Source organism: Furipterus horrens, unplaced genomic scaffold (assembly GCF_987537825.1).
Source record: "Furipterus horrens unplaced genomic scaffold, mFurHor1.1.pri manual_scaffold_7, whole genome shotgun sequence".
In the NCBI taxonomy this organism is placed as follows: Eukaryota; Metazoa; Chordata; class Mammalia; order Chiroptera; family Furipteridae; genus Furipterus; species Furipterus horrens.
The window spans coordinates 114,079,814-114,093,510 of NW_028327177.1; the positions used below are offsets into that span (position 1 = coordinate 114,079,814).

General features: G+C 49.9%; 1 protein-coding gene across 2 annotated transcripts in view; it reads left to right on the forward strand.

Moving 5' to 3' along the window:
* The window catches only part of RAB6B (RAB6B, member RAS oncogene family), a 46,313-nt gene that overhangs the window by 22,284 nt on the left and 10,332 nt on the right, over positions 1-13,697 (forward strand). For both annotated transcript variants that reach the window (XM_090284321.1, XM_090284322.1), the window contains exon 2: positions 4,564-4,622. In XM_090284321.1, the coding sequence (XP_090140447.1) occupies positions 4,564-4,622 (59 nt within the window). The remainder of the gene's footprint in view (positions 1-4,563; positions 4,623-13,697) is intronic.

Genomic DNA, 13,697 nt, shown 5'->3' on the forward strand with positions numbered 1-13,697 from the left:
TGCCAGTAAGAGCTGAATCTTTGCCTTCAGCAAAAGCTCTGCATTGCTGTACTGATGCCTCAGACTGTTGTGAGATGGGATTGGGGACAGTGTGACCTTGAGAACAGAGCTGTGAGGGGAGGACCACTCTCTCAGAGTCGGCAGGCGCTGGTGTCAGGAGGGACCTTCGGGGAGCGTCTCCTGTCGCTCCCATGTGCCTGCGCCTGCCTGAGCTGGGTGAATGCTGTGGCCCCTCTCGGGTCTTCCCTGGGCTCCAGCCAGCGGTAGTGCCAAGTCAGGTGGTGGCTCCAGCTGCCCTGCTGCTCTTTGTGGTGAGGCAGAGAGCCTGGCCAGGTAGATGGGCTGTGCATGCTCATCGGCTCCAGGTTCTAGTACCTTCTCCTCAGGTACGGGGTGAGGAAGGCAGCGGCGCTTTGGAGGGGTGAGGAACTTGGCCCTTTTATCAGCTCTGCTCCTTGTGTGATGCCGGCTAGCACCTGGGCAGTGGTGCACAAGGGGCTCCTTCTAATCAGCTCTGTCTCGGGGCCCTTGGGAGCCTCCCAGGGACAGTGTGGAGGCCACCTGTCCTGTACTCAGGTCAGACAGTGTTGCTGGTCCTTCCTCCGAGAACTGGTCAGTCCCCTGCATCCTGATGAGTTCTGCCCTGGGACCCTGGGATCAAGGGTCAGGGTGGAGGCCCTGCAGTCAGACATGTGTTCAGGTTGGGGGCTGGAACAGGACACACCAACATGTGCCCCCAGTGAGAAGTACAAGTATCTGCCACAGTGAAGGATGAGCCATCAGAGGGAGGCTGAACTGACAAGTTCAGAAAGGGTCTGAGCCACGTCTTCCTGGCAGCCGTGGAAGGAGGATTGTGTGGTCTTGGGGAAGCTCAGAGGTGGGGAAGAAGAGAAAGGAGAAAAATGGTTCTAGAGAAATAGTAAGAAATTCCCTTTTGCAGCAAATCAGTAATGATCTGTTCACGCAGTCCGGGACTCAGTTGGAGTGCTGGACCCTGGGTGTTCAAACCTGCCCACCCCCGCTTTCTGAGCCCTCCTTGTGCCCCACAGGGCACCTCAGTTTCTAGTTTCTGACCTTCCAGATGGGGTCAAGCAGCACCCGAGTGGGGAGAGGCCCTCACCTGCTCCATGGAAAAGGGGCCGTTCCTGGGAAGTCCATGACATCCACAGTGATGACAATAATAACCTGGCAGGATCCTGAAACCCAGTTTAACTCCAAGATGCCAAAAAGGGTCAGAAATAGGAGCTCAGTTCTTGGTCAGGTTGCCTGATCCTGACCCTACTCAGCTCTGGCCCTGGGCAAGTAGCTGTCAACTCATTTCCCCTTGTATAAAATAGGGAGGAGATGAATACCCGCTTCAGAGTTGAGGACTAAACAGATTGGTGCCGAGGGCTCAGTACGGCATTGCTGCAAGCATGGCATCCTGTGAGCTTCAGGCAGCAGGTGTCCTGACTCTCCTGTTTACTCCTGTCATGTAATCTGCACCTGGCACAGCCCCTGGCGTGTGCCTGGAACCTGGCCTGCAAATACACCTGTTGCCTAGGATGGTTATTGTGGGAATGTTCAGAAAATATTGACTGTGGCCAGGCCTCCACAGTTGTTCCTTCTGCACAGTCCCAGGGCACTGGGAGGCTCAGAAGGGACTGGCCCCACCGAGCTTAGCTCACAGTCCCTTCTGCTCCAGGCTGCCGGAAACAGACAACTGTGCTGGGGAAGCAGGACAGCCAGCCCCCGAGAGTGCTCCATTCTACCTCTCCCCAATTCTTGGGATTTTCTCCTTCTACCCTGCAAGCCAGTTGTAGCCCACTGCCAGTGGCTGATGTCCCAAGAAGGGGCGACCTGGCATTAGAAACCCTTGTAGGGATTTCTACATTCTCAGCTACTCTGAACCTCCTGTTCTTTTGTGGCTTTTTATGATTCCACCATCTCTCCTGCCTGCCTTCTCAGCTGCCCCAAGGGAAAACCTGTTGGGAACCCTGTTCCCTGAGCTATCCCCCCAGGAATAAGATGCAGAGTGTCACTACCTAGGGGAGTTACCTGTGGGCCTTCCAACACCTCTCTTCCTGAGGAGCAGGCCATAACTTCCCATTGTCTCTTGGAAAAGGAGGAAGCTGTGCTCTTGCCTATTTCTTCTGCTTCTTGCTGGCTCAGTGTTGCTCTGCTTCTTCATACTCTGGGGTCCCCTTAGCAGTTTCCATCCAGGCCCTTCTGTGTGGGAAGCCCCCATTTCTCACCTTCATGTGAAATTTAAGGGGAGATTTAAAGCAATTGGAAAGCACTTTATAGATTAAGTGCCCGTCAAGAGCTTTCCAAAGGATAATTTGCAGTTGAAATTAGAAGAGACCTTGGGTGCATTACTGCTTACCTCAAAGATGTTGTTCTAGAAATGGGGTATTTTGACACCTACTGGTTACTGCAGTCCATCCTGGTGCTGCCCACCTGGAGCTGGCATCAGGCTCCCCTGGTTTAAGGGCACAGCCCCCAACAAGACTTCCCCCCACTTCACATGCCAGCCACAAGTGGGGTCCCCAAGGATGTCACACTTCAGACCAACTGGCTACAAATCCAAGGGCTCCATGACTCTCCTCAGGTACCACAATTCACCAGAACAACGCGTAAAACTCAGGAAACTGCTTTACTTAAGATTACAGTTTTAGCCCTGGCTGGTGTGGCTCAGTGGATTGAGTGCTGGCCTGCAAACCAAAGGTCTGCTAGTTCGATTCCCAGTCAGGGCACATGCCTAGGTTGTGGTTCAGGTCCCCAGTTGGGGACATATGAGAGGCAACCACACACTGATGTTTCTCCCCCTCTCTCTCTGTCTCCCTCTTCCCCTCTCTCTAAAAATAAATAAATACAATTTAAAAAAAAGATTACAGTGTTATATAAAGGATACAGATCAGGAACATGAAGAGACATAATGGGCAAGGTCAATACAATAGTGGTGGTGGTATTTTTTGGTTTTGGGGTTTTGTTTTTATCTGATATTCTGGAAACTGCCTCAGCTCTATCAGTTATCTGCTACCTCCTTCCAGTTTTAAGCATTTCCTGTGTGCCTGGCACTTGTATTCCCTTATTCCATTTCTGTTACTGCCCTGTGAAGTCTTCGATGTTATTATGTCCATTTTTAAATGAGGCATTGAAGTCCAGAGGGGCAGGGACCACCTCAAAATGACGCAGCTAAACAGTACCCCAGCTAGGATTTGAATCCCGCTAACCGATTCCTGGTCAAAAATGGAGCTACCTAAATTTGCCCCAAACTCAATCCATCACACGTTCCTTGTGGCTAGAAGACAATTGTGTTTCTGTCACAAATGTTGGCTGTCAGGAGGTGGCTACACTTGTCTGTTATATGTTGCACTACTAAGTCTTCCAAACTGGGAAAGGGCCTTTCTCAGAGGAGCCCTGTTGCGTTGCCCTGCTCCATTCAAGCAGTGCCCAGCCACCTCGCCAGGCTGAGCCCGTGGACACCCCATCTGAGAATCAGGGACCAGCAGAATGCTCAGCACTCTCAGGTGCTGACCCTCCTGCACGGTTTTCCACCCCGGTCGTCTACTTCTGGCAGCCCGGAGCCAAAGGGACTATGAACCAAGCTCAGAGAGGCCAGTCTCTTCTGAGCCTCCCAGGACCATGGAAGACTCAGTGGGACAGTGTAGAAAAGCACTCCATGCTGGACTGACCTAACAGATGTTCCTTTATCACCTTTCCTCCCCTCCCAGATGATAGAAATGCTACTGTAGGCATTTCTGCCACTGCCAGGCCCTGGGGGACTAGTTCAGGGTTAGGTCAGAAGCCAAGCCCTACAGATTGGGAAATCAGTAGCCCTTGTGGGATTCCCAAGTGACTTCCTGGTTCTCTTAGCCATAGCAGTGGTTCTCACTTAAGTGTTGCTGCCACTTAGAGGGCATTTGCAAATATGGGGTGTGGGTCCAGAGTTGTCACAATGACAGGGTCCTGCTGGAATTTACCCAATGAGGTTCAGTGATGCTGAACATCCTGCAAGGAGCTAGACAGTCAGGCACACTCTACAAAAAGTAGTCCTGCCCATGAGAGACACTGGAGAACGTCCCATTACTTCTGCCTCCTGGTTCCTTAGAAAGCCACCTTCCTCAGCAGTGTCCAGGCTGAGTGAATGGGAACTAAATGGCATGCCTCCATCCTAGCTTGTGACCAATGACGAGGCAATATTTCCCGGTGAATGTAGGCTGGTGTGAGAGTAGCATCTATCTTGCATCCCCTTGCCTGATTCTTCATATACAGCTCTTGCATCAGGCTCTTGTGGGTCAAGAAAGGCCTGGATTTGGGTGGTAAGAATTCACGGGACAGGGCAAGGCCACCTCTTGGGTGCCGGCAAGAGCTCCCAGCAGCCCAGCCAGCGTAGACTCATCCACCTTGGTCTGGGTCTCTCTCCTGGGCCTGCCTTTTATGTGCTTCTGTTTCCATGTCTCATCTTGTTCTTTGGGCTTTTTTTGTTGTTGTTGTTGCCTATTTTTTTCACATGAAATGTGTTCAGAGGAAACTAGCTCAGATGCCGTGGCTGACCCCTCTCTTCTTCTTGTTTTACAGTCGGGAAGACATCTCTGATCACAAGGTTCATGTACGACAGCTTCGACAACACGTACCAGGTGAGGTCCTGGGTGCCCTCTTCCCTCATTGCCCACGCTGTCTGCAGCCATGACGGTTGCCTGGAGACCATGCTGGCCTCTCTCTGGGGCTTGCTAATCCTGAGTTGAGAGCAGGATGTTCCCGAGGCCCAGGGCTTTTGTTTGGCCTTAAAGGAGCTTCCCATCTGTGCCCTGTCCCCAGCCCAATAAAGACCCCAAGCCCGTCTAAAAACACAAACCTTGGCAAAGGAAACATTTCCCAGTAGAGAAAGGACATGTTTCAGTCTGTGTCATCTTGTTGCCCATGAGCAGGTCTAACCATTACAGTGTTTGGTTACTTGGGTGGGTCGTCACACAGAGAAGGAGTGATAAGATGCCTAATAATGGAGGTGAAAGAGCAGTAGTAGAACTTGCTCCTTGAGCCTGGTTTATAGTTGTTGGACCTCATTCACGTGCATGCACATATATTCAGACATGTACACACATGCACACACACACACACAGATGTTGAGGCACTTCCTTCCCTGGAGAGGTTGATGCGACGGACTTGTACTGCTCTACATGAGCAGGAGTTCTGCATGGAGTGGCTCCTCACTCTCAGGGTGACCTTGGGTCAGCCAGTGGCCCAGAGATGGCTCCAGGTGACCCAAAGGCTGAGCTCTTGGGGGTCGGTAACATTTCACTTTCCTGACACTGCTGGTGAGTGGGAGGTTTGTGCCAAGGAAGTGAATTTTCCCTGCAACTATAGCTTTTTGCAAAAGGTACCAACTTGAATCATTTCAACTATTTTTATGAAAAAAGATATTGTTTTCATCCCTAAAACAGAAACAAGTGATAATGCATTTCTCTAAGCCAGTGGTTTCTGTGAGGTACTAGTTCCACGAGATATTAGTAGATGTTATCCGAGAGACAAAGGCAGGAAGGAAGGTTTAGTACTTGTACAGATTTGGGGAACACTGCTGAGCACAAGTAAATCAACTTTTCTACTGCAGATCTCCTCAGGGTCTTTACTGCTTCCATGTATGGCTCTGTGCCGAAAGAGCGGGGTAGTGTGCAGGAGCTCCCACGTGTATCTGGTCATGGAATCTTTTCGTCACCGAGTCCTCGGAGGAGAAATATTTATAGAACACGCTGGGACGGCTGTGCTGAGAGGTCCCTCTGCCTTCCTGGGCTGACCAAGGCTGCGGAGCACAGCTCTCTGCTGATGGCAGTTCCCTGTCTTCAGTCCATGCCTTCCTCTGGACCAGTCATCATCGTTGCCCCACAGACAGCCCCTATCACTGCCGCTCTTTAATTTCCTGCTTTTCCTCTGCCCTTGACTGAAAGGCCAGAGAACTAATGGACTTGGTAAGAATTGGTGGAAGGGTCAGAACATGAGGCTTTGAGAAAGGATTCCTGGGTGATGGACACAGCCCCGGGCACCGGCTTTAGGAAGGTGACAGCAGCCACGCTGTCTTCGTTGTGTCCTCTGCAGGCCAGGGCTTTGTGCCACCACAGCCTTATCAGAGACCTCGCCTCCCCATAAGGGGAGTTCTGCCACATCAGTCTGTATTGGGGTTCCAGTCTAACAGACTTAGGTTCTGGAGTCTGCCCTAGTATTCCCTCCGTGTGTGTGCGCGTGCTTGTACATGCACGCCCATGTGAGAGAGAGGTCTCGTGGCTATTATTTCCATTATTTGATGTTTTTGAATATCAAGATATTTATAGTGCCTCTTGTTGGCCTCCTGATGAGCACAGTGAGACGCTTGGCTGGTTGGTATTCTTGACAGTGGTGGATGTTAACTGCGACCTTAGGGCCTTTGCAGTGACCCTCATTGGCATGGATCAACTCCTCCCCACGGTGTGTGAGTCCCTCAAAAATCTCAGCCCACCGCCATTTCCAGAGTCATCTCCCATTGCTCACGGCTTGTCCCATATCCCTGGTCCAGCAGGCCTGGCTGCTTGCTGCCCCCCGCACAGTGACACTGTTGCAGTTCTACACTGTGGCTCGTGGTATCGCCGCTCTGGAATGCCCTTCCTTCTCCTCTGTTGTGAAATGTTCTTCTGACTCATGAAGGCTCAGAACATGTGTTTTCCTGTGTTCCAGCCCCTCCATCACTCCCTGTCCCCTGGCACTTTGTCCTAGGGGCTCATTTAGCCTCCTGACTCTACAGGAACTCCCATGTGATCTGGCTCCTGGATGGGCTCTGGGCGTGGCTGAGGCCACAGGCCCGCGGACCCACCACTGCATTTATCAGCCCAGCATAGGGCCTGGTCATCGCTGGTGCCAAGTGCCTGTTGATACCCCAGTGGCTTGGAGAGGCTCTGTCAGCCTTGGTTTTAGATCCCCCCTGACTGAGAGGCCACAGAGGCCCTGTGTCAATGTGGTGAGAAGGGGAGAAAGCCCAGAGGGAACCAAGCACCCCACTGCAGGTTTTTCTGCCCCCATTTTTTCAGCAGATAGAGTTTCTTTCCCAATACCCTTTAAAATTGTAATTAGGCAGTGGCAGTGGGGGGGACCTCCAATTCTGTGCACACACAGGCTCATCTTAATGAATTCTCTGGAGACAGGAAGGGGGCACTGCTATTTTGTTTGTTTTTCTTAATATGGTGGCAGAGACATTTGGGAAGTAGACGAGATCACCAAGGGCTCTGGGGGATATTCCTAGTTGCCCCCTAGTTAGATACTCCCAGCCACCCCCCACAAACATCCTGCCCATCAGCCAGTACAGCCCAGCAGAGCCCGCCACCACCCCACCTCAATTAGCTGAGGTACCCAGACAGCTCCCAAGACAAGTGACCCCACCCTCCTTCCCATCCTTCTGTGGGCCTCTGACTCTGTCTCCTGCACCCTCCCTCATTCACTTATTCTGACAACAGCTGTTTGTTAAGTGCTTACTTGATTGGAGGGACAGTAGGAGAAAATGACCTGCCACAGAATCCAGTCCGCCCTCAGCCTTGCATGGAGGGCAGAGGGGGTTTGGACGCATCTGGTGGCAGGAAGCAGGTCCTCCCTCTGCCTGGGGCTGAACATGCCTGAGTCCCCGAGGGGCTGACAGGAGGACCCAGGAGGATCCGCCCATGCAGGGCTGGGTTTCCCTATTAAACCTCTCATGGTCCTGTCCACCTGGCAGGCCCTGGGGACATGTTCCCTTGTCAGCCTGCGGGCCCCTGGAGAGCAGATCTTCGCTGCCCCCAGCCTGGCCGCTTTTCAGGGCAGCAAGTTCTACTATTATTCGTCCAGCCAGACTCAGACATGTAGCCTGGGGGTTACGAGGCTTGGGCAGCCAAGCCCCACACCTAAAATACCCACACTGCCTTTGCCGATGGGCCAGAAGAGAGGTTAAATGAGGGAAAAGGACCTGCATATGGGTCAAGCCTGAACATCCTCCTTGAACACAGACCCACACACACTCATGCACATTGTCTCTGGTCTTCACCACTTCTGGGGGCCAAGGAATAGGAAAGGCATGAGGCCTTCAGAAACAGAAAGGTGCTGAGCACATTTTTGTTGGTGGGCCACTGTGTGGAAATGAATGAGCCTTCACAGAACCCATAGCAGTGGAGAGACAACCAGGAGGCAGGGGTCCCGCTGATGGGTGTGGGGAGCTGCCTGGTGCTTCACCTTGAAGAGGAGATGCAGTTAGACAAGAGACAATGAGGCATCAGTGAGGAGTCAGTGCACAAGGTCCGTGGGTGAAATGCCCCTAAATGCCGGTCAGCTTGATGGGATGACTCCGCCCTCAAAGACCTCTAGGTCACTGCCAGTCATACAAGTGCTCCCTGTATACATTCACCTGATCCAGGACAGAGCAGATTTGCCCTTACTCTGACATCTTTTCTTTTCTTCCTTCCTTTCCTCTGCCTTCCTCTCCCTCTCTTTTGATGAGTATCTACAAATTAGGAGTATGGTCACCTAGTGCAGAAAGCTGACTAACAGTGGCTTAAACAAAGAAAGGTTTTGGTTATCCAGATGCAAGAAGTCGTGGTGAGACCTGAGGTGGCATAACTGTGCAGTGTTGCCACCAGACACCAGGCCCTTGCTCTCATTCTGTTCCACCTTCTTGCTGTGTGGGCTCTCGGCTTCATGCAGGCTGGTTGTCACTGCTCCAGATATCACCTCTGAGTCCCAGGCAGAAAAAGAAAGCAAGAGCTTCCCTAGAATACCCTCTCCCTCCTGCAGAAAGTGGCCTATGTCTTAATGGCCAGAATTGGGTCACACCGTCACCCTTAGACTCTAAAGAGGCTGGGAAAGCAGAATTTCACTTTTAGAGTCTTCATAGTCTCTAGACAAGCAAGAGAGTAAGAGGTTGCCAATGGATAATGGGTGGGTCCCCCAGTAGCACCAGCTACGTCTCGTAAGTTAAATGGACCCGTGATGCAATTCTCTGCCCCATATTTTCGTAATTCTTCCTAATTCACTTTGTAGGTTATACTTAGGTAGCTCTTAGACAACCTCAAAAGTCCACCACTTGTGCCCTAATTGTTAAGGAAAGTCTTGTGTACTTGTATCCATATGTGACCCTACAGGAGACCTCTCTTGGAGCTTTGGGCCACACATCCATGGGTATCTGTGGCTTTTGAAAGGATTGACTGATTTTGATGAAATGTAACCCCTTATTTAAAGTTGGAAGGTGTATATTGTTCAGTTGATGTTTCAGACCACAGTCAGGAAATAAAAGAGCAATCAATAAATATTTAATTGGGTGTTGATTAGCATAAGCCACTCTCCGCTAAGAGGAAAGTGGCCAACAGGACTGAAGGTATCTGAAAGAATCTAAGTACCTTCACTGTGGCCTTGGGAGCTAGTACCCCCTCCCCCAGAGCACAGAGCTGCTGGCAAGGATAGACCCTGCCCATCACGTTTCCAGAGGCCACTGTCTCCACCCACAGCACCCACTTGCCAGTCTGAATCCTTAAGCTTTGCCAACCTCATTTGCATGCTAATTTTCATGACTTTTCCCTGCTACTCTCATCTAATGGTTGGTGGTGTGGAACACAAACAGCAGCTTCATTGTCAAGGGCTTGTCAGTCCCAGCTGCTTTCTGCTACTTAAGGATGCTTCCCCAGCCATGGACCAAGGCCTGGCCAAGACTAAAAGAAGACACACATACACTGCTTTTAATGATTTCTCTTCCTGAGAAGAGAGTCTGGAGTCAATTTATGCAAATCACCATGCAGATTTCCACTGCAGACTTTATTACTGTGTCTTGTCAGAATGTGGATGCAAAATATATTTCATAATAAATGCACATAACAAAGAAGATTTCAACAAGTGCCTCAGGGAACACCTTCCCTTGGGGATCTGCTAGGCCAATGAAAGCTTTTGTGCAAAAGGAGGCATGTAATGTACTATTCAGCCCCTGTTGACTCTGTTTAATACCACCTTCAGAAGATAAATGTGGATGTGGCCATGAAATCTGTGCTTGCTGAGTTCCTCATGTTTTGTGTATAATGAAGTACCTGCCATTTTCCATTAGCAGTACGTTTGCAAGCAAAATTATATTAAAGGAATAAATAAGCATTGGCAGGTTTGGGATAATCTTATCACAGCAGGGCACAGCCCAGCCTTCTCAGAGGGGCATCAGGCAATACAGGAGGCTCATGCACCACAGCTGAGAAGGGGAGAGGAGGGTTGTGGGGATCGTGGACTGGCAGGAGAAGCCCCAAAATCAAGTCTGCTGCCCATGTTGTCTTGAAATTCTCTTTACATCCCAGTGGCATAGTTACCAGCAAGAATAACTTACTCCATATTTAATAAGTGGAAATGAAGTACAAAGAATGAGTGCTTCAGCCAAGACTCCAAGGCAGGCTAGAAGAGGGTTCTGGTCTCCTTTAGACCTTACCTCTTTGAGGGTCAGCCTTTCCTGAAGCTCTGGGAACACTAGGATGCTAATAAGAATAGTAAACACACTTCCAGTCAAGATGGCAGCATAGGTAAACACTGTGCTCGCCTCCTTGCACAACCACATCAAAATTACAACTAAACTATAGAACAACCATCATTCAGAACTGTCAGAAATTGAGCTGAAAGGAAGTCCTACAAATATAGAATTAAAGAAGTAACCACATCAAGACTGGTAGGTGGGGTCAAGACACGGAACAGACTAGTCCCACATGCATGTGCAGCAGATAAAAATCATGAGGGATATCTCAGGAGCAAGGGGACCCAGCACCACACCAGGCCCCCCAGACCAGAATTCCAGTACCAGGAAGATAAGTCCCCGTAACTTCTGCCTGTAAAAACCAATGGGGATTGAGGCCGTGGAAGACAGAAACTTCTGGATTCCCGGGCAGGTCCTCTTAAAGGGCCTGTGCACAGACTTACTCAGACTCACTCCCTCTGAGTTCCAACAAGAGGTAGCAGATTTAAAGGTATCAGAGATACAGGGGGAGGAACTGAATTGTCCGGCATCCTTATGGGCAAGGGCCAGGGCTTGTTCTGCTCTGTATCTAACACAGAGTAAGCATTTGAGAATGAATAAGTGAATGAGTGTTAGTTTCTGTTTGCCAGAAAGAGCTGCCCAGGGAAGACCGTGACCACTTTCTCCCTGCAGACCTGGCCTGTCTGGGAGAAATGGGCTCCCACCAGCAGTCGGCAGTCATCTGGGACCATCTGCTTGTGCCTTGTATCTGGAAAAATAAATGAATCCAAGGATTTAGAAATTTCCGGGTGACCAAGGCCCAGCCAAGGCAATCATAAAATTTCTTGTTTCTGTTCTGTCCTTAGAGAGCTGACTTTTGTTGTTGTTGTTGTTAAAATGCAAATGAACTTCCTCTTAAGTAGACTCTGCTGAGTTATTATGGCTAATGGCCATAAGATTCTGACAATAGGGAGCCAGACAGGATGTGACCCCCATGCAAACTCAGTGACAGCTTCAGGCCAAAGTGACAGCTTCGGAAATGAAAGGATTTTAGGAAGCTGAAGAATCAAGAGCAGGGGCTTTGCAATCAGGGAGACATGGGTCATATCCTGCCTCTGCCACCACTTGTGGGAGGTTGGTGCTGTGTGAGCCTTGGTTCCTTCACCTATGGATAGCGTCTTCTGCATGCATGAGCATCTCCCTCTATCTCTCACCCTGGGCAGGGCATCCGCCCCTCCTCCTGGATGCCATGGCCTTCCCAGACTGATTGCAGCTCAAGCTCAAAGGCCAGGCAGTTGTTTACTGCAAAGGTAGGTTATCTGTGGGCTTGTCTGGGATTCTGATTCCCAGACCGACACTGCAGAGATTGTGATTCTGTCTGTCCAAGAGGCAGGAATTTGCATTTTACAAGTTCCTGATGTGATCCTGAGGCAAGTGGTCCATACACTACATATTGAGAATCACTGGCCAATGGGGGAAATCTTTACAATTTAGTAGGGAAAGTGTTAAATGAAAGACCCTGAGGCCAACCTGAGAGTCAGAAAACTACTTGCAAAGAAGCAGGATCTTGAATTCTGGATAGGTATTAACCATGTGAAAGAGCATTCCAGGGGCGGGAACAGCATTGGAAGAGGCACAGAAACATGAGGTGACTTACGTGTATGGCTTCCTGGCCAGAGTACTATTATTACTGCATAAAGTGCAAGCTGGGCAAGAGAGAAATGAGGCTGCAGGAAGTGAGGGGCAGGCCCTGAACAGCTTTGGAGGCCAAACTGAAGTGTTTGGACTGTTTCCTAGGGGCAAGAAGGAGTGCTAGGGTTAAATTTATGGTTCAGAAAGAGAACCCTGCTGCTGTATGAAAGATCACCTCTGAAGGGAGAGCCTGAGGGCAGAGAGACCGGTCAGGAGGCTGTTTAGGTTATTCAGGTGAAGAGGTTGGAGGTCCGAACTGGGGCAGTGGTACTGCGGGTGGAGAAAAATGGACAGGTTGAAGAGTAATCAGCTCTGTGATTCGTTTGATGGGAGGAGGGGATGAGAGAGCAAGTGAAGAGGTGGGTTGGGGGGCGGGGGGGGGGGCATGGGAGGGCTTCCCGAAACTTGGGCACCTAGGGTGGTGGAGGTACCAATCACAGAGACAGGAAAACTAGAAGAAGCAAGTTTGGAGGGAGATAATGGGCTCTGTATGGGGTGTTTACGTTTAAGGAGATGCCTAGTAAGCAACTAGATACCTGGATCTGGGCTCAGGACTGAGGCAGGCCTGGTGTAGATTGGGAAGCCATCAGCACATCCTGTTGGAAGGTGTGAGAGTAAATGTGGGACCCTGACACAAAACAATAGGGACCACCAACATTTTAGGAACAGAGAAAGAAAGGAGATCCTACAAGAGATCAATAAGGAAGAGCAGTTAGAGAGGCAGGGAAGCCAGAAACAAGTAGTGTCTTGAAAAACAAAGGAAGAATGTTAAGGAGGAGGATTGGTCGGCAGGATTAAGAGTAGGAAGTAGAGCCTGGCCCATGGTGTCCTTACAATTTGCAGGTGAAATACCTCCTGGCAACCATAGCAAGGCAGCTTCAACAGACAGAAGGTAGAAACCAGACTGCCCAACTTAAGCGATGGGTGGGAGAGTAGGAGGTGGAGATTGTGGTTTTAGGGTCCTTGTCCAAGGAGCATACTATTTGAAGAGAGGTGAGAGACTGGGGATAGCTAGAGAGCCACTTAGTGACAGGGAAGAATTGTTTTTAAGGATGGGAGAATTCTGAGATTTTTTATTTTTTATTTTTTTGGATAAAAGGAAAGAACCAGCAGAGAATGAGAGGTGGGAGATATAGAAAGGAAAGGAGGTGGCTGAGAGAGCATCATTCAGGGAAAGAGGGCCAGGGCCACCAGGACCCCAAGGAGAGGCTTGCTTTGAACAGAAGAAGGAGAAAATACTCAGCGCCCGGGGTGTGGGGATAAGGTTGGGCACATGTAAACAACTTTTTGCAAATACCTTTGAAATCCTGGCTCTTCCACTTCCAGCTGTTGACACTAGACAAGTAACTTAACATCTCTCATACTCAGTTTTTTTACCAGTGACATACAAATACTAATGAACATAGCCTATAACATAGGTTATCAGGATTAAATAATGCATGTAAAGCACTTAGCACAATAGCTGGTTAATGATAAATACTCAGATGTTTAGTCATTGCTACAGTGGTTATCATTGTTATTATATTAGAGCATAAAATTAAGGAATTGAAGTGGTCTATGC